This window comes from Panthera onca, chromosome A2 (genome assembly GCF_046562875.1).
Source record: "Panthera onca isolate mPanOnc1 chromosome A2, mPanOnc1 haplotype 2, whole genome shotgun sequence".
In the NCBI taxonomy this organism is placed as follows: domain Eukaryota; kingdom Metazoa; phylum Chordata; class Mammalia; order Carnivora; family Felidae; genus Panthera; species Panthera onca.
Window position 1 is genome coordinate 96,619,239 of NC_138340.1, and position 24,953 is coordinate 96,644,191.

The window sequence follows — 24,953 nt, forward strand, 5'->3', positions numbered from 1 at the left end:
TTTAAACTGGGGAGTGGTGTGATCACATCTCCCTTTTAGGAAGATCACTTGGGTATTCTAAAAATATCAACCAGTGAACTGTGTGCAAAATGGAGTGGAAATAGGAAAAGCTAGAGGCAGAGGTCTGTATTTGGGGACTGTTAGTCCAGGCAAGAATGCTCTGGGACCTAGGTCCTAATGAAGCAGGGCGAGAGGAAGAAACAGACATGAGAGGTGTGTGCTAAGGCATGATGGAGGGGAGGAAAGGAAGAGGCATGAATGATTCCAATGTTTCTCACTTGGACAGTCTGGTAGATGGTGATTTAAATGACCACAGGCATTAAATTAAATAGCATAGGCAGCCAGTTGTAATTTTGTGTTTGTGTGTGTGTGTACGTGTGTGCGTGTACGTGCATGTGTGTGTACACGCACAAGCAGGAGGGGGTGATTATTTTCCTTTTTAGTAGGAAATAAATAATGGAGTGGTGACATTGATTAACTCGCATAGTTTCCTTATCCTGATTCCCCTTAGAGAAAGTGCAGTTGTTCCCAAAATAACTTTTAAATGCTAATTGAGTAATTAGAGATTGAAAAGAAACAATATCTTTAGTAGAAGATATAAAAAAGAACTAAAGAAGAATAAAACCATTTTTCTAACTTAAAAGGTTTTATAATGTTTTAGTTCCATTGGGCTAAATTTATAAGCCTGTTATGCTCCCACTGTGCATTTGATGTCTTTTTCATTCATAAGTCAAGTGTTGGAGATTTGTGACTATGTAATTGATTTAAGAAGTAACCTAGATTTATATTTTGTACACTTTTAGATTTGTTTGTGTCCAAATTCTGTGCAATAATTGTCTTTGCGGATCTTTTAAAGCTCAATACAATCTGCTCTCCGGGCATCCCTTTCTTTTATTCCCATTAACCATCTATCTTCCTTCTCATCAGCAGTGTGACTGCAGACTTACACAATACAGTTAGTCCAGTTTCAGTTTGTAAGTGCATTCTAGTCCTGGCCTTCTTGAGATTATACCAAAGTTAACCTTAATTAAAGTTCAGATGTGAAATGGTTAATTATATCATGATTTTGTAATGTTCCAGCGTGATGATCCTCAAGAGGCAATCTCTTTCCTTGTTTACAGGTTCTTGAAGGGCATCTTACTGTTGTCTTTATGAAACATCTGCCAATTCATAAAGATTACTTGTGTTGGCCAACTTTAGGTCATGCACAGATAATAATAGCACATAGAGTTGGGTCATATTCATTTAGTACAAAAAGGAAATTTCCAGTAGTTAGAAAATATAAAGGAAGGAAAAGAAAGAACAGAGACTAAATGTAATTAATATGTATGCCTACGAGTATTTTAATTATAGGTCCAGTTTTGTAAAATCACATGGTTTATTGCTATTAGATTTGATTTCAGGCTGTGTTTGTACTTATGTTATATTTTCAGGAAGTTTCAGCAGATCCTACTGCCACACTCACAGCAGCAGAAGAGAGAAAGGAGAAGGTACCAAGCCCACACCTCAGTCACCTAGTGGTTTTGACATCTGGGGATACATTATATGGGTTGGCAGAAAGAGTGGTCGCCACAGAATCCTTGTAAGTTGTTAAAAACAGTTGCTTTGCCATTAAGTACTTAAGAAAAGTTTAAGAGTAAGCATTGTATAATTAGATTTCTAGCTGTATACATCTCCCTCTTCTGAATGTTACTTATATATTTCTGAGAAGTATATCCTAAAATAGATTACCAATTGATTTTTAAAACTGCATGGTTGTTTTTCAGTTCTATAAATGAAAGAAGGGAAATCTTTTAGGTTTCAGTCTTTAGCAAGATGACCCTTGCTTTAAAGTAAAACTTTAAAAAAAAAAGTTGTAGTATACTTTATATTTTCCTATTGAATTGTGGTTCTAGAGAAACTGTAGTTACATTGTTAGTTTAGTGGTAGATATAATCAGCCCTTGACACCAGTGAGAATATTTCTTGACCTTTAAAAATCCCCCGATTTTTAATACACTTAACGCATATGACTTCTTCCATAAAATGTAGTCCAATGTAACTTGAGTTTTTGTGTACATAACAAAATGTAGAGAAAAATGGGATAGCTGCTGGCAGTTCTCCAGGCAAATGACTCCCACTCCTGCACACAGCTTCCTGACCTGAAGTTCACGTGTATGTCTCAGCCAAGTGTCACATGAGGTTACTTCTGAGAAGTGCCAGATGTTAAATCTGTGAATTTAGAGATCTGTTCTGTATAATTAAATAGGATCTTCATAAGAAATCCTTTCAAAAAATACTGTTGTATTTTTTCTTCAGTTTTTTTTATGTGATCTTTGCTCCTGTCTCACATGCAAAGCAGCATAGCTCTTCACCTTGTAGTTTCCAGAGTAGTTTTTTGAAGTCCCTCTTTTTGCACCTCTGCTCCCATTCGGCGATAAACTCAGCATTAAGTTTTGGGTAGGTTGTAAATGAGCTAATACGAGGCAGTTCACTAAAGTGGGAAAGAATTTTAATGGTTAAACTTTTGCTTAGAGATCTTAAAGATTACAAAAGTAGTGACAGGCTCTAGATCCTGCACTCTGCTTACACGGTGGGTTATTTGTTCTCTTTAGGGTATTTTTGGCTGAACAGTTTGAGTTCCTTCAGCCCCATCTGGATGCTGTGATGCCTGCAGTCAAAAAGCCCTTTCTTCAGCAGTTTTATTCACAGGTCAGAGATGGTCTTGGAAATCATTTCAACTGTGAGCAAGATAAGATTGTCACACATTATTTCAGGTGTTTTAGCTAGTGGCCAGTCTCCGTATTCCACGAGAGCGATTAGAATATGTTTATTCACTCGTGAATTCCTGTGTTAAATACTTACTGAGCACCTCGTATAACTTTTAGTCTAATGAGAGAAAGAGAGAGAGAGCCCATCAAAACTGCATTTACAATAAATTACGATAACGGGAAGGAAATAGCAGCAGGCTGTTTAACTTTGGCTGGGGGGCGGGGAGGAAAGGAGGTGTGGTGGGAGAAGGTTGTCTGGAAAGGCTGTTTGGAGGAAGTGATGTTTAAACCAGACCAGCCGGGTATATCAGTATTTTCCAAACCAAGGGAATGGCTTACATGAATATCAGCCAGTGAGAGCATGGTGGATGTAAGCAGCTGAAGAAAACTCAAATTGTCAGAGCAGGGAAGAGGGCTAGCGATGAGAAAGATGGCTAGGTGATAAGCAGTAGCCACATGGTGCACAGTGTTCTCAGCCAAAAGGTGGGCTTTATTTCGAGGGTACTGGGAAGGTCCCGGAGGATTTGAAACAGGTAAGCGGTGCAGTTGGTGTGTGTGTTAGAGTAGTTGGCGGCAGTAGATGGCAAGCCTGCAGGCAGGGAGACTGGCTTGCAGGCTCTTACAGAAATACAGTTGAGAGGACAAAATCTTGAGGTCGGACATTTAGAGTAGAAATGGAGAGAAGTGTAAAAATTTGAGAAATATTTGCTAGTCTCCATGAATATCTCTGGTTCTTTAAAGTTGTAGTATCCGTGACCTCAAACTGATTGTATGTCTCAAGATTATGTTTTGAGTAAGACCTCTACCTATGAATTAAAGTGTTTTCATAATTGAAATCTTCAGATATGCAGTGTTTGATTTTTAGATGAGATGTATACTAGAAGTAGACACAAAATATTTTTGGTAAATCTGAGGTTTTTAGAAAGTATCTGTCATTTTTCATTTCTGTGAAATTTATTTCAGACAGTCTCAACTGCCAGTGAACTACGCAAGCCAATTTATTGGATTGTAGCTGGTAAAGCTATTGATTATGAACAGATGCTGCTCCTAATGGCTAATGTGAAGTGGGATGTGAAAGAAATTATGTCACAGCACAACATATATGTAGATGCCCTGCTGAAGGCAAGTACTCTGGGAGCATCTTTGTCAAAGTGGAGTCTATCAGGAGAACTATTCCGCTCATTGCAGTTGCCCTGAGGTGGTGAGGTTATAGTTGTTATCACATTTCTAGCATCGTGATATTAAAGCCCCTGTACTGGAATAGACTTGCTTTTTGAATTTTGTGTTCTTTCAGACCCAAGAATACTATGCAGATTTTTTGGTTTTGCTCGCTAATTTCCCATCTTGAATGAGAGTTCAAGTTAATATTATGTAATCTCAGTAACCATGACTGTGGTGACAAGAAGATATTTCTATTTAATTAGAAGATATTTCTGTACTTGTGCAGATTTATCAGCAAGAGACCAGGCCCTTGATTACTCTATGTTGCTTTTTTTTTTTCCTAGAAATCATACTACTTTTACAGTGTGTCATGCAAACACCTTTGCATTTAAAACTTACATTTAAAATTTTTCTGGAAAGAATTGTTCATTTTTTGTCATTTATGCATCAAGAGATACTTGTAGATCACCTGACATCTGCCACACACTGATCTAGGTGCTGACAATATAGTTGGGAATTAAGGAACTTACATGCCCTCAAGGAATTTACTGCCTGTATAGAGACAACAGTAAAGACATAAATGAAGATAAGACATGTCAGATGATGAATAGTCCAGTGAAAAAGTAAATAAGCAGCAGAAGTGATATAGAGAGTGGCAGGGTGTGGGTTGGGGGCAGGGTGGTAATACTGTTAATTTACTTGTGGTCAAAGGAGGATCCTGATAAAGGGAGGGTTGTGGAGAGGCCCAAAGGAAGCGAGGAGATGAGCCATGCAGGTGTCTAAGGGGAGGAAAGGGCATCTAAGGAAAACCACTTTCAGAAAAGTTTTGTTTTTCATATTTGTCAGTGAAAAGAAAATGGGCCTTCTTAAGCTCCTGACTTTTATCTCATTTACGTAAACATTCTTACCTGCTTAGTCCTGGGCAACACATGGTAGCCAGGGACACTTGTGAACCAATAAGCAAAGCCAGAGATCAAAACAGAGATAGCAGCGGAATTCATCCTCTAGTGTGCCAACTCCCAGCAATGCCTGGTGCCCTTCTAGAGTTCTGTGATGAAAACTCCGACTTAGGAACTAAGGGTGGGACATCAGTTAGCAATGTCTAGGGGCTAGTGTCAAGTCTGAAGGGTGAGTGACAACAAGGGTGCTCTCTAATTGCCACCCTGGGAGAACTTTGCTTTCTAGGGCACCCGGGAGGTCTCAATTGGGAATTTTAATTTGGAATGTGATAGACAAATGTAATTTATAAATAATCACACACACCATTTTTTTTAAACAATTTTGCTTTTGAAAGATTGATTTTATTTTTTTATGGCATGCTGACCATGGTACTCATAGATGGGTGTAAGAAGAATGAGACTTCTACACTCAGTGAATATGTATACTAGATGGAACCTACTTGTCTAGTTATTCTTAACTATAAGAAATATTAATATTATGAGAAGGAACCAATGTATTCCAATTATCAACCTGAACCCAGTTTTGAGCAACTTAAACCCATCTTTTCTAAAGAAACTTTTATATAACTTTAATTCTTTCTATTACTTTTCCAAGTCCAAACCTTTAGGTAAAAAGCAATTTGCATTTGTTGCCCCTGCCAGAATCATAAGTAAAATGAAATGCTTTTACTATTCATTTAATAAGAAGCATTCTTGAACATTGAATTTAACAATGAGTAGAGTGACATTTCATACAGTTAGCATATAACCTTATCTTTAAAATATTAGGGGCGCGTCTGGGTGGCTCCGTCGGTTAAGTGTCCGACTTCAGCTCAGGTCACGTTCTCACAGTTTGTGAGTTCGAAGCCCCGTATTGGGCTCTGTGCTGACAGCTCAGAGCCTGGAGCCTACTTTGGATTCTGTGTCTCCCTCTCTCTCTGGCCCTCCCCTGCTCATACTCTGTCTCTCTCCCTCTCAAAAATAAATAAACATTAAAAAAATTACATTAAAAATTTTTAAAATATATATTAGTGAAAAAGTACTAAATCAAGACTCTGGAAAGCTAAAGCAGAGTTTAGTGAAGCATGAATGCAGTAGCAAATGGTAGTGTCTGCTAGGCTCAAAAAGACTAAAACTAAAAGCTAAAGACTAAAACAAAAAGGATGAAGAGCAATTGTTTATTTAACTTTGATTCTCAAAAGTAAGCTTAGTGGATTGAAAGTTTACTTTTTCATAAATAATTAAAAGAATTAACTGTCAAAAATAAGTCATCAAAAAAATTGTGATTAGCAAAAGAATAACAAGTAATCGTATAGTAGCTTGACTGGTGACGATTAGATTCTTTTTCCTCCTGTGTGTTATTAGAAAATTTGAACACATGTCAGTCTTGACTTATTAATAAGCATTGTGTGGCTGCTGTTTTGAGGAAACTAAAGGAAAAATGTCATTTTAAGCCTTGTTATATTTATTTGCAGTATATTGTCAAGGAAGGATCTATAGCATTTACCTTGTAAATAAACATATTTAGACGATAATAGTCCAGAGAAGCTAGAAATATATTTAATGAAGGGTAAACCATTTGCTTTCATGTAATTGTTAGAAATTGTCTAAATTAGTCACATGTATTTTTATTTTTACTACACTGGTACCATAGAAGTTACTAATAAGTAATAAAAATATTCAGTTTTTCTGCAGGAAACCAGAATGGTTTTATTTTATTTTTTCCTTTGTACTAAAAATTTGCAGCTATCACATGACTTCAAATCATTCAGAATATAATTATTTACGTTTAAAAAATGTTTAGGAAAGAGAATACTTTATCCGATTGCTCTCTAAGGAGTATTGCCTCAAATTACAAATGGTTCACAGTTCACTCTGAGTTGAAAACTTTTAAGACAGTTTTTTAAACTGGGTTTCTGGGGCGCCTGGGTGGCTCATTTGGTTAAGCGTCCAGCTTTGGCTCAGGTCATGATCTCACAGTTTGTGAGTTTGAGCCCCGCATTGGACTTTGTGCTGACAGCTCAGAACCTGGAGCCTGCTTTGGTTTTTGTGTGTATCTCTCTGTCCTTCCCCCATTCACACACTCTCTCTCTCTCAAAAATAAATGAATAAACATTAAAAAAAAAATTAAACTGGGGCGCCTGGGTGGCGCAGTCGGTTAAGCGTCCGACTTCAGCCAGGTCACGATCTCGCGGTCCGTGAGTTCGAGCCCCGCGTCGGGCTCTGGGCTGATGGCTCAGAGCCTGGAGCCTGTTTCCGATTCTGTGTCTCCCTCTCTCTGCCCCTCCCCCGTTCATGCTCTGTCTGTCTCTCTCTGTCCCAAAAATAAATAAAAAACGTTGAAAAAAAAAAATTAAAAAAAAAAAAAAATTAAACTGAGTTTCTTGAAGATAACTTTAAAAACATTTTAGGTGATTAAATTCTTTTAGTCCATACCAACAGTCATAGAAAAATTTGAGATGAAGAAGCATTTGAACATTGGTTGCATTGTTTAAACTGTTGAGATGAAATGTAGTGTACTCTGTATCACAACATAGTTTATGCAGTTTGATATACTTTAAAAAAAAAAAACCCTTCATACTAAGTCCAAGTTATCTTTTGCATTCTCGCTTTTTGTTTTACTTAGTTTGACTCTGAGTCTTTCTAAACATTCTTCTTTGCCAGTAAGATGGGAAAGCAATGTGGCATTATAATTATATTCATATATGGCCATGATTTTTGTCTTCTTAGGAATTTGAGCAGTTTAACAGGAGGTTAAACGAGGTTTCTAAGAGAGTTCGGATACCCCTACCTGTGTCTAATATACTTTGGGAACACTGTATACGGCTGGCCAATAGAACTATTGTGGAAGGGTAAGTTTTCATGAAAGCATTATCTGAGTCTTCAATGATAAATCATAATGCAATAACGTTGCGTATTATCACCACTGGAGAGAATAGGTAGAGAATGTCATAAATAATAGTAAATATAATCCTATAATAATTCAGGTTTGACTTTAGAACATAATTGAAGAAACTTTAAACCCCACTGTGGCTCTTCTGTCTGTGCTTTTTTTTCTCTGTGGTGACCTAGAACCAGCTAGTAGAGGAGCATGGAAAGTAGCATCTAATGGTTATCAGAAAGTTAAACTCCTAATAGTCATTATTCCTTAATACTATAATTATGATGATGATGATGATGATTATAGATAACATTTATTGAGCATTGTGTGTCATTTATTAGATCAAGCACTTGACAGGATTATATCACCAAATCCTAACATAATCTCTTTGACAGAAGCATTTCTCTCTCTGTTTTATCAAGGAGAAAATCTAGCTTCAGAAAATCGAGGCCTAGAGAGGTTAAATAACTTATCCAGGTTCACACAGTTTTCAAACACCAAGGTTTATGAACTACTGATTTTCTGATGACAAAATCAGTCCTCATAACCACTATATCTGTTAATGATATCATTATAACATTGTAAACTATATACATCTTTCATATGTTGAGTTTAAAGATCTTTCAGTACTAATTTTCCCACTCGCTCAGAGACCATGTTTGCATCTAGAACACAGACTCTCTCTGGAAAGCAATCTGCTATAGACCATTCATATGGTTTGGAGTTGCACATCAGGTAAATTTCCACATTATCATTTATCTGATTTCTTTTCAGTTCTTCTTTGTTATAAAGAAGAACGTCTTAGAGAGTGGGAAGGTGACAGTGACAAGCTGACGTTTTGGCACTCTGTATTGAAAAATCAGCAGTGCTGTATGTCACAGAATGGCCCTGTCAACAGTCATGACTGAAAAGTATTTTTAATAAATTTATTTAATAAAGTAGAAAAGTGAAGGTTTTATTTCTGTACGAAGCACTTTTTATTATTAAAAAAAAAAAAAAAAAAAAGCCTGGTCACTTCAAATAATATGCACTTTAGTTTCCTTGCAGATTTCCTTAGGGGAAGTACTGCGTTCCTAGGGTTGGAATATTATTGAAGGAATGAGACACTGACTTATGAGTAATAAAATGTTGTACTCGTAGGGTTAATACATTTATTCTTATTACTACTCCACCTTAGAACACAGTTTTTCAGTAGTGTCGGGTGTCAGAATAAGTCTATAAAGTGTTTTATTATGAAAAATATGTATATACCTTCTTTGCTCAGATGCTCACACGTTTCTCTGGTTCGCTGACTGTTCATCGGGGAATTATTACATTTGTTTCCTTTACACCCAGTAGTTACAATATTGAACAGTTTTATGAAACTAAGATTACTTTGGAGTATTCATAGCTTCGTTTTTTATAAATAATTCTTGGCAGTCAAATGTATTGGAATACCAATTTAACTTTCTTACAGATGATTATGTTAATTGACTGTGGGGAACTGTAGTCTGTAGAGCAGCAAAGAACTTTGTAAGTTATTTGATCTTTTTGGTTTGCATATGAAGAAACTGAGGCCCCGTAGGTAAAATGACTGCTGAGTGACAGGGTCCGGACACAACCCAGTCCTTCTGACACAAGGCTCATGTGTTCTTTTTCTTATAACCCTCTCATTCCTAGAGAATCTGTCCACATACAGGTTAAGAAAAGTTGAAATACCTACAGGTTTCTTTTTCCATCCTCTATTTTTTTATTATTGTGTATCTTAGATATGCCAACGTCAAGAAGTGCAGTAATGAGGGTCGTGCCTTGATGCAATTGGATTTTCAACAGTTTTTAATGAAACTTGAAAAACTAACAGATATCAGACCCATTCCTGATAAAGAATTTGTGGAAACCTATATTAAAGCCTACTATCTAACCGAGAATGACATGGAACGCTGGATCAAAGAGCACAGGGTGAGAGCTGGAAAATAGTTAATTAAGTTTTTATTCCTTTTTCTTTGTGCTGTTCTTGTCTGGTATATAATTCAAAGTCATGAGAGTGAAATATAAAGAAACAGCCAGTTCTTTGCCATATTCACACAGTATCTATGCAGTGCCCTTTGAGTAATCAAATCCTTTTGAGATCTTTCTGAACTGTAATAGTAATTATCTGGAAAGGTAGCTGGAGCCTGAACTTTAGCCATGTTTATCCTTCAGCTGTGTTGTGGGAAAAGGCTGAAGTTGGTTAACATCAAGACAAATCGAAGACAGCAACATTGAAATGATTTACAAGCTAAAGTCTATTATATAACTTAAGCCTTCTAGCCCCCAACAATGAACTGGTATCATCCTGACCACACTGACATGTATTAGTGATGATTAATTTAAATATTTGTGTTAATATTTAAAAGACTAAATTTAACTTCATCCTACATTAGACTTTACCTTGAGTATAGATGTGATCATTTTTCTTTCATGTGGATATAGAGATAAGTAGAGAACAATATTATTTATTATGTGTTATATCGGATGCTGAATTTTGGGCACAGTTCAACTCACCCTGTATCACCAGAGCATGCTCAATATGGGGAGCTTTTCTATGTGATTGTTCTGTCATTTGTCTAGGTAGACAGTATGTGAAGACAGATTTAATGAAAATATGGGAAGTATTAAAATTATCACCAAATTTTATTCCTTCAGTAACTCTGGTGCTCACATTTACTTATGCTGTAACATCATGGGTAAAAGCTAAGTAAATTTTAACTTCATTTGACTGGGTAAGGAAATAAGGAATTATTTATATTTTATCAGCCTCATCCTGTCTGGTTTCAATACTCTAGAAAAACTAAATGAATATTAGCCTGAGTTTTGTGCAAATGTGCCCACTATAGGTCAGTTTCAGGTCTGTAGGAGCAAAGTAGAAATGTATATATTATTTTCAATGATTTTGACCAATACACCAGAATTGTGAAAAATGTCACCCCTTTTAGTCCCACTGACATCTGACATTTGAAAACCAGAATGCTAAAGCAGGTGCAGATGAAGTGCTGGATGTTATTGGAATTCATTTAGTAAAGTAAGCTACAAATACTTTGATGTTGCTACTGAGGAAGGCATTTAGGGAAAGAATACAAGTAACTGAGGAGAGAAAGCACAGCTCTTAGATATGCATTATTCGATACAAGAATAATACCTTTCTGAACTGTAGTTTCCTCTTGTTTTTAGTTTTTTAGTTTCCTCTTTTAATATAGTGAGCCAAAATTTTTAGTCTAGTATTTTGTGAGAACTTTAACTGATATATGCAATTCACTGAAATTTTCTCAGGAGCTGACTGTCCTGCCTTCCAGGGAACTCCCCACAAGGTCTAGCCCAGTGCTGATGGCAGTGAATACTTGTTAAGCGTTAACTGACAGAGAGAATTTACCAGATGCTAACAACAGGTTCTCTCAGAGCAGATACACAAACTGAATAGTTTGCTGAATTTTTATTTTTTAAAATTAATTAATAGATTAAGTTTTAAAAATTTTGGTGGTAGTTTGTATTTTTTTGTGTTTATTTTTGAGAGACAGCATAGGAGGGGCAGAGAGAGAAGGGGACAGAGGATCTGAAGGGGGCTCCATGCTGACAGTAGAGAGCTCGACGCAGGGCTCGAACTCACGAACCGTGAGATCATGACCTGAGCCGAAGTTGGACGCTTAACTGACTGAGCCACCCGGGTGCCCCTGCTGAATTTTTAAATGAACTCTTTCTCATATTTTTAAATTATACTATCTTTAGTGGCTACCTCCAGTGAAGACAGATGACTTTTTTTTTTTAAGTTTTTATTTATTTTGAGGGAGAGGGAGACCAGGGGAAGTGCAGAGAGAGAGAGAGAGAGAGAGAATCCCATAGGCTCTGTGCTGTCAGCTTGGAGCCTGACACAGGGCTCAGTTGGACGCTTAACTAACTGAGCCACTCAGGCGCCCCAGATAGATGACTTTTCTTTCATTTTCTTTTAATATTTATTTCTTTGAGAAAGAAAGAGAGAGAGAGGAGAACTTGAACACAAGTGGGAGGGGCAGAGAGAGAGAGGGAGAGAGAGAATCTCAAGCAGGCTTCCTGCTGTCAGTGCAGAGCCCAACTTTGGGCTCGAGCTCAAAGTTGAGCTGAAATGAGATCAAGAGTTGGACGCTTAACCCACTAAGCCACCCAGGCTCTCCTGACAGATGACTTTTCTTATTAGATTTGGTATAGAACTCTCTTTCCTTACCTGAACTCTTGCTGTTGATCCTCTATAACCAGATCAATATGCAAACCTTTCTGATGAGTCCCTATTCATTCTCATCTTAGCAACTCATTATCTGAAATTCAGGAACCAAATAGATTTGTACAGCATAAAATACTTGTAGTCTTCATTTTACTTATTAGCTACAATGACAGTATGAAAGATTAAAATCTAGTACCTTCCTGATCCTTGTTACCTTACTTATTTATCGTATCTCAGAAAAGTTGTTCTGTGGTTAGAGATTTATTTCTTTCACCTAAAATGTTTGCAAAATGTGGAGTTCCAGAAAATACTTTACTTAGTAACATTTAAAAAATTTGGGAGGTCAGTGTATTTTAGTAACTTAATAAAGTATCACAGAAATAAGCATAAGGTGTGTAGTTTAAAAGTGGGCATATCAGATTACTTTGCCATAATTAAAAAGATTCCAGTGCTTTCTGTTTCAAATGGATGCTACAGTATCCTTCTTGTTATTACAGCTCAGTAAACAATTTGTCTTCCATATCTTAAACTATAATTTTCACTGCTTTTCACTGATTTGTAGTGCTCAGTTACTACCCACTGAAAACTGAGTGTCTGTTCTTTCCTTGCGTTGATCAAACACGTCTTTCAGCGTACTAAATTTGGATTTTTTTTTTTCCAAGCAGGAGTACTCAACGAAGCAGCTGACCAATCTGGTAAATGTTTGCCTGGGATCCCATATCAATAAGAAAGCAAGACAAAAACTTCTAGCTGCTATAGATGATATAGACAGACCCAAAAGATAATGAACGCATTTTTTTTTTCCTCAATGACATTGATCTTCTCTCAACATAGATGACATGAAAGCCAATTTTTCATGCACTCCTGAAATTGTCTGCTAAGAAATCTCTGTGCATGTTCCTTCCAACTGGAAAGTGGAAAACACTGAAGTCTGTGTGGTATTCTCAAATGACTTTTATACGCTCTGGTCCTTCTCTTCAACTTTTAGTCTCATCTGTTGTATTCTTTTCCTGAAATGATATCCTTGCCTTGTCATAAGTATTGTTATGTGACTGCAGTAACATATTTTACCGAAGAATGTACTGTAGATATGCAATTAGAAGGAACAGTGGCAGTACATCCACGGGCACTTTTTGGAGAATGAATTTATGTTGGTATTTTTTTTTGCCCTCTCTACTTGGTTCTTGAAAGCATAAATGAGAGGTTTTCTGTACAGTATCTCCTAATTATGAGCACTGCATGAGAATTGAAAAGTACATGTAAGCAAAATAGTTGAAAAATCAGTATGCTCTCTGTGTTTTTGAATGTCAGAGTTTATCTTGGGGTTAATTTGGTTAAAACAGTGATCATAAATGATGAAATTGAATAAATATTATACTCTAACACTATCAGCCTATGTGAGACTAAATTTTGATATTTTTCCATGGCAGGTATAGTTTAGGAAGCAATAATGGAATTTTTTAGTATGTTCTAATTGTAATGATCTTATATCCCGAAACCAATGGTGAAAAGTAACTTATTGGGTGTACCTATTCAGTGCCTGAGTAGCACACAGAATGGTGATTGTGGGATTTTTTTTAATGTGGGACATTTTCCACATAAGTGGCTCTCTTTGATTTCAACTTTTGTCTTAGGATGGCAAAACCTGACTTAGCTGACTTAGGGAAAGGACTGTTAGTCAAGAATAAGTTTATGGTCATATGTTCATCTTTCTTAGATGTCTGCTTTGTATTACAGATGTAAAATAATGTGAGCTAGCTAGTGATAAACTTTGGAACTCAGTTAATAACTATGTACTTTGCTTTTGAAACCCGAGACCTTCTGTCAACATATATGACACGAAAATCAGTTTCCCATGCACTCCTTCCACCTGACTGATCAGGAAGTTTTTTCATGTTCTTTATGACTAGGGAGTAGAAGGCTCTTAGGTTTGTGTGGTGTTGGTCCAGGATTACTGGGCGTGACCTACAACATCAACAGCTCATAGAATCCTAAAGCATCATTTCATGAGAAATGGGCTTTGTGTCCTGTGAGCCTTCTGGGAACTGAGATGCTGAAATGGAGGGCAGAGGGTGGCGTGTGGGCAGGCATGGAGGTGAATAAGGAGGTGATGGCCACTCGGTGTCTGCCAGTCCCTGCAGATTTTCATAACCAGCACATTAGAATACAAAATGCTTTGAGAATACATCTCTGGATGCTAGTATATGTGTCTGTATGATGAGGTTTTTGTTTTCAGCCTCTCCCTTTGCAGTTCATTTACTGTCAATATTGACAGTAAAACTTTCCTCTTGTAAAAAGGTATGAGCTTGGTGCTATTATGGTCTACTCATGGCATTGGACTGTGTACTTGGAAGGCAGATTTTGCCAGGAGCCATTATCCATACAGAGCCGCTGGAAGAAAATGAATATGAAATAAGCTTGGTCCTTGTGTTTAAATGACATATTCAGTTGGGCACATAAAGAGCTAATCAATCTCATTTATTTCTCTGTTGATTGGGAGCCACTTATTTATTCTTTTTTACATGGGCTTTCTAGTTGGCTTTCTTTAATTTCTACTTTAGTTTGCCCTAGGTAGCATGAACAGCAGTTACCTACCTGTTAGAGTGTTTTCCAGGGTGATAGGAATGGATACAAAAGAATTACTTGTTAGAGAATTAACCATGCAATTGGACAGATCTTTTAACTTACGTATACTGCGCTTTGATAAAAATTTTAAAAACTTTTTTTTGTGCATTTCAAGGTAGCTTAATGAGTGTTCATTAACATCAAAACAGTAACCAGATACTTGAGCTGTGAAATTACCTAAAAACAAGAGAGTTAACCAGACATTTCTCAAATACATTATGCAGTGATAATGAGTTATAACCATGTAACATTTTGTGAAACTAACATTAAGATAAATAGAATTGAAAAGCTTGAGAATATAAATGGAATTAATTGTGTTCCAAAAGTTTTACTGTAACAAAAATTTTCTTTTTGTGTCTAAGTTTTCCTTAACCGTGGCATTTGGTATGAAAGTGTCTTATGAAATTCAAGATTTTAAGTTGATATGGGAGCAGAAGAAAATTGCATCCCCTGGGAAAGAATGATTATTTCTACAAATACATTGTCTTGCATTAAAAAATGCTAGAGAGATGCATAGCAATTCAAATGACTGAGTTTGATTCAGTTTGTAAAATCTACAGAGATCTTATAAGTTCACTTTGACTAGTAAGCCCATTTGCTCAACTTACAAAATGAAATCGAATTTTGCTTGAAGCCAGGACCATATGGTATTTTATCATATCTTTAAGCAGAATTTCCTTCGAAAATTCCTGTTTAGCTGAGTGCTAAAGTGAAACTTTAAGTTAGATTGAATAGCTTTTTTCTTTATCTACTCACTAAAATGTAGTCATAAAAAAGGCTTGTAATTCAATTCACTTTGAAAGTATAGTTATCTTTTGTAATGAAAAATGTGACCCGAAGATGAAATACAAATTGTACTCAGAGCAAAATGAACAAGTCCAGGGGAAAATATTTACGTTTCTACATTTATTCTTTGAGGCAATTTTAATACATACATAGTGGTTAACACAAATGATATTTAACTCTTCAGAATGAGTAATGACAAAATTATTAACATTCTGGTGTGATCTTTGTAAATATTAAGAGTAGTGCAGCTTTTTGCAGATTTTCTTTTTTAGTATTACAGAAAATATTTGCCCAATTCATATCATCCACAAATTTTTAAAGGCCATCAAAAAGTTTAAGCTACACAACATTCCCCAGGACAAAACTATGTCACATTTTATACATGAGAATTCTTGTTTTTTTTAGTTTTTTTTTTTTTAATGTTTATTTATTTTTGAGAGAGGGACACACAGAGTGCAAGTGGGGGAGGGTCAGAGAGAGAGGGAGACACAGAATCCAAAGCGGGCTCCAGGCTCTGAGCTGTCAGCACAGAGCCTGATGCGGGGCTTGAACCCATGAATGGTGAGATCAGAACTGAGCTGAAGATGGATGCTTAACTGACTGAGCCACCCAGGTGCCCCTATACCTGAGAATTCTTGTTCAAACTCAATGGAGAAACATAGTTCATTAACTCTAATACACTTTTCTTGATTGTTGTATCCTTTTGTGAATCTTGCTAAGTATATCTGCATCATTTTTTCAGTTTGAAAACAAACCCACAGTTAGATTCTCTATTTGCTAGGGATGTTGGAGGAAGGGGCAGGAATTCAGGGAAGAAGGATAACTAGTCTCTTTCTGGAATTTTGGTACTTTATTGATATGATTTATTTATAACATTTTTTTGTTTTGCTTTTTGGTTTTGATGAAGAGCCATATTTATAAGTTTCTTTAGTGATCACTTCTTGATCTCAAGACTGAAATTTCCAGATTTGCTCTTTGAGGACTTTTTCACACTGAGCCAAGCCTTTCAGTCCAGAAAAGAGGTGTTTTTGTTTTTGTTTTAATCTACAACCTATATTTTATTCTGTTTCTTCACCATCCCTTGTTTCTTGATTCTGCCTATCAGTAACCAAAAGGAGTTATGTTTTAAAGAAAAGACATTTCCATATTGTGGGCCTTTTGGTCCAGCTACCACAAATAGCATAGCAATCTTTGCCTTAGATGGAAGGGATATTTTAGTCAGGGTTCCCATTTCAACAGAAGTCACTTCTGGAGCCTACACTGAAATGTAATTGCACCTTTGGGTAGCTATTAGAAGACAGCTTTGCTGACTGCCTGCTGTCTACCTTATTTTACTTCTGTTGTCCCTGCTTCCTATCACAATTCCACCTTTAAGAACTCAACCAAGATGCTTTACTTTCCACGAAACCTGTCCTTTACCAGAGTAGGTGCTCTGGGGAAGAAGTGATAGGGAATGGTGGTGATCACGGTGGAAATAGAATTTTAACAAGGAAGATTGCAGAAGATCTCTCTTGGAAGGAAATGAGGAGGCCAGTCATGCTGTTATCTGAGGTGGAGGGTTGCAGGCTGAGGGAGTAGTAAATGCAAAGTGAAGGCTCAGGGTGAAGGCTTCAGCTCTGAGAAGTGTAAGGAGGCCAGCATAGCAGGCACAGTAAGTGGGGGAGATTAGGAATGGAAAGGGTGTAGCAGGATGAGTCACACAGAGTGAAGACCTGTGAGCCTTTGGATTTTACTTTCAGATGGGAAGCATTTGGAAGATTGTGAACAGAGTGGGCACCTCATTTCTGACTTAGGTTTTAGCAAAATCCCTCTACCTGTGTATTTGAGAAAAGGCCGTAGGGGGACAAAGACCGAAGCACTGAGACAGAGTAAGAATCTAATACAGCAAACCAAGAACAGAATTATGGAGGCTCTGTCTGCAGGATATGGTGAGGAGTGAGCAGATTCTGGATGTGTTTCAAAGGTAGAGACACTAGGATTTGTTGATTGGTTGATGTGATGTTTGAGAAAAGAGGGATTAAAGATGATTCTAAAACTTTCGCCTGAGAAAGTAGAAGTCTTTGACAGAACTGGGTTTGTGAAGATCAAGGGAATACTTGGACAGCTGTGTTTGAGATACAACATTGGAGGTGTAGAAGAGGCAGCTGTGCACGTGAATCTGGAGAAGTCAGGGCTGTAGATGTAAATGTGGGAGTCATCAGCATATAGAATAAACCCAAAGCTTTCTTTAGGAGGCGGAAAAATCTTACTTGGTCCATGAATATTAATAAGCATTGGTCATAGAAATTTTATCCCTTTAGGATTGCTATCTTCCTTGAAATTGAGCTCAGGACAGTTTCCATATCACACAGGATAGATTAAGGAATAGGCTTTCTTGGGGAAACTGACAAGCCTGGGACAGCAAAAAGTAAAAAAAAAGAGAAAGAGCGAAAGAAAAGGCGTTTCCCCTTCCCCCCCCCCCCACCCCCTTCACCCATTCCCAACATTATCACCATGAGAGGTGAGAGAGGGCTGGGAGAATGCAGAGATTCTGTGTGTGTGTGTGTGTGTGTGTATTTGGGGGGGGGGTTGTTAGCAACAAATGTGAGAGCAACTGACCACCTAGTGACCTGGGGCCTGTGAGCAGTGTAGTTCCTCTGGCTGGGAAGCAGAAGCCTTCTCCTTTGGGAAGATGAGTTCTGGGGCAGCCCTTTCCCTAGCTGGCTCATCGTTCAGGCAACTGGAGCTAGCTCCAGGGTACTGTCTTGTGTCAGGAGCTGGCTGGTCTCTAGTGGATTGGACAAATAGTTCCTGTCCTCAGGAGTTTAAATCTAGTAGGATAAACAGATGTAAAACAAACACATTTCATTCTGGGGGGTACTCCAAAGGAGAGTTCAGAAGTGGGAAAAACTACACTGAGGAAGACATGTTCAAGTGAAGAAGAACTGGCATGAGGTGAGGAGGCTGAGGGAAGAGTGTGCTTGAGGATCAGAAAAGGCAATGTGGTTGGCACACACAAGGGGCAGGGAGAGGGGCACAGAAAAGACTGAGAAGACGTGGCAGATATCCTGTGCAGCCAAGCAGGAGACACAAATGAATTAAGCAGCAGATCTTATTCAATAATGAATGACAGGCAGTTTGAGATGTGGACAATGTGGGCCCGGCTGTACCTACAGGCACTTGAATTTGAATTTTAATCTCTGCATCCAAGGGAATGAATGACCTCCATCCATCAGCTTGGGGGACAAGGGAGTCTGTATAGATGAGGAAATTTCCCAGAACTTCTATCTGTGTGTTCCGCTATATCCATCTTGATAGCACTTAGCACAGAATATTACTTAGCTCAAAACTATATGATGGATGGAGTGGTCGAGTGGAATGCAAATAAATACTTTTTAGGGCCTAGTATTATCTAGGCCCTTTGAGCTAGAATTCCTCCCTAAACTGTCCTCAAGTGCTGCTTGGTTCTTTGGGCCTGGATTGTCACAAGTATATTTCTTTACACCCCAGAGCTCCTTGTACTGGATCAGACGTGTAATGGCTATTTGTTTATTGACTTCTCAGTGTTGTGGAAAAGCATTAATTAGTAATTGTTGAAGAGAGGTGCACACTGGCATTGGAGGCCAAAAGGTTAGCAGTTTAAAAAGAAGCAATAACTTACTTCACTTTCTTAAGTTTTTAATGCCTACAGACTGAGATAAAACTTGACATGTTTTAATAGACTGCCCTAGACCAGTGGTTATCAAAGTATGGCCCCAGATCATCAGCCTCAGCATCACCTGAGAACTCATTAAACAAGCAAATTCTCAGGCCCCACTAGAGACCTATAGAATCAGAAACTCTGCAGGTAGGACTGTACAATTGGCGTTTTAATAACTCTGCCGCATACTGAACTTTGAGAACCACTGACTTCAAAGACACCCTGAGACAAAGTGATCCAGAAAAGCTGTTCACCTGGAACTTTCTTTCCCTTCACAGGGCTGTAGGATAGCTATTCCAGACTGACTGCTGACAAGGCCTTTTTTTGTTTGTTTTTTGTTTTTAGACACTATTTTTTGTCCACTTTAGTATAACAATTGCTACTTTTCCATAAAATAAATCTTATAGTGCTGCCTTCCCCATTAGAATCTGTATGAGTGACTACTGTTGGAACAGGCCAACAAACATGTGTATGTCCTTCACATTGACTTGAGTGGAAAGAGATTTCCCAGGAGATTTTTAATTGGTGCAAGAGTCATGTGCAGTGAGACCATGGAACTGGAGGAATAATGTATCATTTTACAGAGATTTGGTCATTGATTCTTTCAGCCACTAATTGAATCAGATGGAGAGAGAAGCCAGTTGACTATTTGGTAAGGGAAGCTTAACGTGAGCTGGAGTGTTGGTGGCTGGAGTTCTGTTGAGTTCATATTCTTGCACTTTCGCTAGTCTCCAGTTACCCTTCTGTGCCATAATTTTAAAGAGTATTTCTGTATGTCTAAGATGGGAACAATAACAGTACCAACTTAATAGGGCTATTGTTTTGTGCAGATGGTGACTAGGGGCCAGGAGGCTGAGGCAGTTTTCCCAAAGTCACACTGCAAGGGATGGAACCAGAACTTGAGTCCATTGTTCTTACTGTGTGATCCACATACTGGCCACTGACGGACCTCATCACATTTCTTCAGAATGCTAGGCTGCCTGAACTGCATCCTACTATCAATTCCTTGGCTGTACATCTGCCTCCTTCGTGAGGAGTTAATTGGCATGCTGTAGAAAGTGTGCTCGTTCTCCGTGGGATTCCTTACGGTTTTAGTGATTCCAGATTTAATAGCAGAGCCTCTTGTGGGTGAGTGATGTGTCTCAATTTGGGGAAGTGAGAATCATTGTTTATGCCATTATGACAGGCAAATGCTGAGGTGTCATTTCCTTCATGCATTCTCTTGGTAAACCACCCAAGAGACCCTCTTCTGACTTAAGAAATTCAGGTGTGATTCATGTGACAGTGGTGGTGTTTCTGCTGCTATATCAGCTTCTAAGGTAATTCCAGGTGTTCTGTTCAGGTTCCATCTCGGGTGTGGAAAAGGTTTTCTCCATTTGGGGGGCTTATGTCTGGGGTTGTCTAGTAGTAGGTGGCCCACAGAATAGAAATGTCCATACTTGGGCAGCTCAGCACTGAGTCCCTTTTCTGCTCTCTTGCCCATGTGCCCTCCCCCCTTTTCTGCTTAGCTCTCCATACCTTTGTTCCCCAACCTCTTTCTCTAGCTCCAATCTTACAATGTTTTGGGGAAAGAAGAAGTAGTTCTGTAAGTGGGCACATTTTCATTCACACTTAAATTAGGAGTTTCTTAGACTCACTAGTTCAGCTTCTTTGAGGGTTGAAAGAAGAAAAGTGGTATTTAGATGTTTAGTGAGAAGCAAAGAAAAGCAGCAGACCAACAGGCATTAATGGAGGTAGAACCCTGCCATTTATCAGTATTTTAAGATTGTCAGGAGAGTACTCTCAATTCTCTTAGTAAATTTCTTTGTAGTTTGTAAATTTATAATGCAAGAACCTGATATTTTCCTCTCCAGGCTCCTATGTTCACACCCATCTCCCTGCACCCCAACTTCATTGACTAAACAAACAAATGTACTACCTGGTATCTGTTTCTTCAGATAATGGGATGGTTATTTTAAAATTTATTAGGGCTGAGGTCCATCAGCTACCTCTTCAGAGTCCTTAATTTTTGAGACAAGGCTTGTTCCAAGCAAACTACCTGCAGTTTAGTCCCTGAGACTTAAGCATGTGTCAGTAATAAAATTGTAAATGAGATTATAATTAGCACACACCAGAGACTGAGATTTGGCATTACCTGATATACTTTATTTCTCAGTAAGTACTTGTCTTTCTGTTTAAAAGCTCACTTGTTGGACGCTGGTTTAAATGATTTTCGAAGCATCTTGTAGAGACAAGCCAAGGTGATCTTTGTAAGTGAAGTACCATTGCTCACCATGAGCACGTACATTACAGCAGTTTTCAACATATTGGAGATGTGAAGTGTTGTTTGGCTGGTATTTAACAATAATAATAGGAACTTGGCTCTTGTGGTTTAAGGCATTTTGATAGCTGCTTTTTTCATTTTAAGCCAAAATAGAGTTTTGTTTTTTTTGTTAAAGGTCAAGTATTCCTCTTTTTCCTTTGACTCTTCTTTTGCCTTTTTAGCTCTTAGATTTCATCTTCAGGAGAGTGTGACGAGGAACTTTGGGAAGAGATTGTGATATAATCAAAATGATGGTGGCATAGAAGTGCAGGGGTTGGGGTGGGCAGGCACAGACCAGTTGGTGGGATGAGCTGCTGTACCCTAAGCTTCAGGGACAATGCATAAATGATAGAACTGTAGTATTTGAAATAGGAAGACTTAGCAGTAACAGCATGACACTAGAATTCTCCATCTGGCAAGGTAGAGTTGGAGAGTCAAAAATACTTTAGTAAATATTGGTAACAGTTGAGCATGCAGAAAAAAGACAAAGCAGTGATCTCTTCACCATGATTTGGGGAGTCCACAGTAGATCTGTATAGAGTTGGGAGAGTGACGAGTAGGCAGGAAGTGTCCAGGAGTCTTTTGTAAACCCAAGTCCAGTAACATCCTATTTCCCCAGGATCCAGTGAATCTGTGTGGAAAGCAGCATACGGGCCTCGCAGCAGGGAGATCAGTATGCAGCCCCAGGGAATAAGAAGACAAAGTACTGAGAAGCTTCCAGAGTAAAATCTGACAGTTTTGAAGCTGGTAGGGAGCTTAAGAGGCCACCTAGTGCAACCTTCCACTAGGAAAGTTATGGATGTCCATAACTTGAGGGTATTCACAAGGGATGATATCCTTTACAACATTCCTACCCAGTCAGTCCTAGCTACTTCCTGAGAATTTCCAGCAACAGGTAACTTGCTTTCTCACAAGTTCTGAACGTCAGAGATCTTCCTGGGTCTGAAACTACACTCCATGGGGCCTACTCTCATTGTCCTCTATTGTGCCCTGTGATCAGGAAGAATATAGAAACCTGTCTGTTTCCTTTCCATTAACACCTATGAGTAGCTGTGTTGACTAATGATAACCAGATCACATGTAGAATGTCAACTCATTTTGAGCGTATATTCACCTAAAGATCTTGAGTTTATTCAGTGCTATTAAAATCCTGCCGTCTTGGGGCGCCTGGGTGGCGCAGTCGGTTAAGCGTCCGACTTCAGCCAGGTCACGATCTCGCGGTCCGTGAGTTCGAGCCCCGCGTCAGGCTCTGGGCTGATGGCTCGGAGCCTGGAGCCTGTTTCCGATTCTGTGTCTCCCTCTCTCTCTGCCCCTCCCCCGTTCATGCTCTGTCTCTCTCTGTCCCAAAAATAAATTAAAAAAAAAAAAAAAAAAAAAATCCTGCCGTCTTTAGAAATGCCTGGTTGGCTCAGTTGGTTGGGAGTCCAAATGGATTTCAGCTCAGGTCATGATCCCAGGGTTGTAGGATCAAGCCCTGAATTGGGCTCTGTGCTGAACATAGAATCTGCTTAAGATTCTCTCCCTCTGCGCCTCTCCCTCACTAGTGCTCTCTTTCTCTCTTTAAAATAGAAAAGAATCTTTTTTTAATTAAAAAAAAATGCTGCCCTCTTCAGCATTTGTACAGTAGATTGTTTTAAATGTTAATTCAACATCTTATGTAATTTTCATCTAAAAAAAATACTATTTTGTTACTTTGGACCTTGTTACAGCTATTTGGAATTTTTTGGTTCCGGATTCTGTCATTTAGAACGTGAAGCATGTCTTTGCTGCTCAAGTGATAAGGAAGTATTTCTTGTACGTCCTTAGTCAAGTAGACAAGAATGTGAGTGGGATAGAACCAAGGACAGAGGTCTCAGCCCTGTAACAAGGCAGCTCCAGTAATCAGAACTCTTTGAACAAGTATATTAGAGCCATGAATGCACTACCTTTTTTCACTTTCCCCTTGTTTTTCCAGTTTGGCCACAAGGTAATATGAAATTTTGTGATATTCTTTTCTAGGAATACAATACTAGCAATGCCCTCAAAATGGAAAGTGAAAATATTTTGGTATTTTTGTCCTCTCTTGAATCCATGCTGGCTTTTGATGAAGACCTTTAAATTTTATAAGTGCTCACAAACTATTTTTAAATATTTTATTCTTGAATTCTGCCAAGTATTCAATGGTAAGCTCACCAGATGATTGTGTGGGAAGCTTAATTGTTTCAATATATTAGAATATTATTCACCTAATTCCACACTTCAGACATCTCTTCTCCACTCAATATAATTGTGCATAAATTTCTAATTCTTACTTCTAGTTCCTTTATGACCACAGGAGGGAAACTTGAACTACTGTAAATTTCTAGGTGTTTGTGTGCTTTGGTATATTATCTGTCTTTGAGTTCCACTTATCTTAATCATGTTTTTTTCCCTTTCTTACTGTAATGGATGGATTGTTGTTTTTTTTTTTAAAGTCTAATTAATATTACTCCATATGCTTCAAGCAGCGATGTGTTTTCCTGTTCTTTCTGCTTAGAGCACATATGTAAAAACCCTTAGAGTTGTGGTGAAGTTGCTTTTATCTCAAGCCATACTATGCTTTAACCTCCTAACAGGTCCCTTGTCATTCTTGTATTTGACCCTGATTATATACCTACCTTTATTTTCATTGTTATTTTTGGCAGTGAGATGAGCAGAATATACCTTTGGAAGACACCCTATCATCTTCAGACAACGGTGTCTCCTTCTTCAGAATGATGGCTGGGAATTCTATAAGACTTTCTTCCTTTTTTTTCTTTTTCTTTCTTTCTTCAAATGTTCTCCTAGAGATGAATTCCCTTTCAGTCTCTGGACACAGGACTGTGATATCTTTTCCTGACCATTTTCTGAAACCTGATCTCTTTTGGAGGACACCATATATAGCATAGTGGTTAAGCAACTCAACTTCAGAGTCTAATATGCTAGGGGAACTTGGGCAAGTTATATAACCTCCTTGTGCCTCAGTTTCCTCATCTGTAAAATTGGAACGATGGAATCATTTGTCATATTTTGTGGAGGATTAAGTGAGGTAAAATCTGTAAAATTCTTAGTAACATTATTATTATTTTCTAGGGGCCATTTATGGCCATGCTGCCATGGATCCTAGGAATTTGGTTCTGTTCTTCCAATATTCTCATCATCTCCACTTTATTAATCAGTATTCCCCTATTTGAAGTTTTAAAAAACTGCCTCCAGGACTGTAGGTTGTGTCCCACTCAGCTGCAGGGGGCAACACTCACATGAACTTCGCAGGGAATAGTGCCTTCTACTGTGTGCAGTGCGCCCACACCGGTCCTTATTCCTTCCTGAATGACGAAACCATCAGCAAGGCAAAGCAAGAATTCCTCAGGTGCCTCTGCCTTCCTCAGAATAAGCTTTATAGAGTATGTCTTCAGATTTGAGATCTACTTCTATAGTATAGTTTTATTGGAGCAAGTGGGAGCTGAACTGGAAAGAGTCCCTGAGGGAAGGTTGGAGTTGATGAGCGTGAACTGGAATATGGGATATATGGACAGATAGCACCAGCAGTTGGAATTAGATATTTCACCTCCCTTGGGCAAGTTGTCTTCTCCCCAAGTGTGCTTTGATTACCACTTGGTCCCCT

General features: G+C 38.3%; 1 protein-coding gene across 3 annotated transcripts in view; it reads left to right on the forward strand.

Annotated features, from left to right (window-relative positions):
* The window catches only part of VPS50 (VPS50 subunit of EARP/GARPII complex), a 132,565-nt gene extending 119,238 nt beyond the window's left edge, over window positions 1-13,327 (forward strand). For 2 of the 3 annotated variants that reach the window (XM_078442467.2, XM_078442465.2), the window contains 6 exons: window positions 1,434-1,582; window positions 2,594-2,690; window positions 3,713-3,871; window positions 7,579-7,700; window positions 9,478-9,667; window positions 12,602-13,327. In XM_078442467.2, the coding sequence (XP_078298593.1) occupies window positions 1,434-1,582; window positions 2,594-2,690; window positions 3,713-3,871; window positions 7,579-7,700; window positions 9,478-9,667; window positions 12,602-12,724 (840 nt within the window). In that variant the 3' untranslated portion in view covers window positions 12,725-13,327. The remainder of the gene's footprint in view (window positions 1-1,433; window positions 1,583-2,593; window positions 2,691-3,712; window positions 3,872-7,578; window positions 7,701-9,477; window positions 9,668-12,601) is intronic. The other variant, XM_060632459.3, reaches the window with a different exon arrangement.
* The last annotated feature ends 11,626 nt before the right edge of the window (window positions 13,328-24,953 follow it).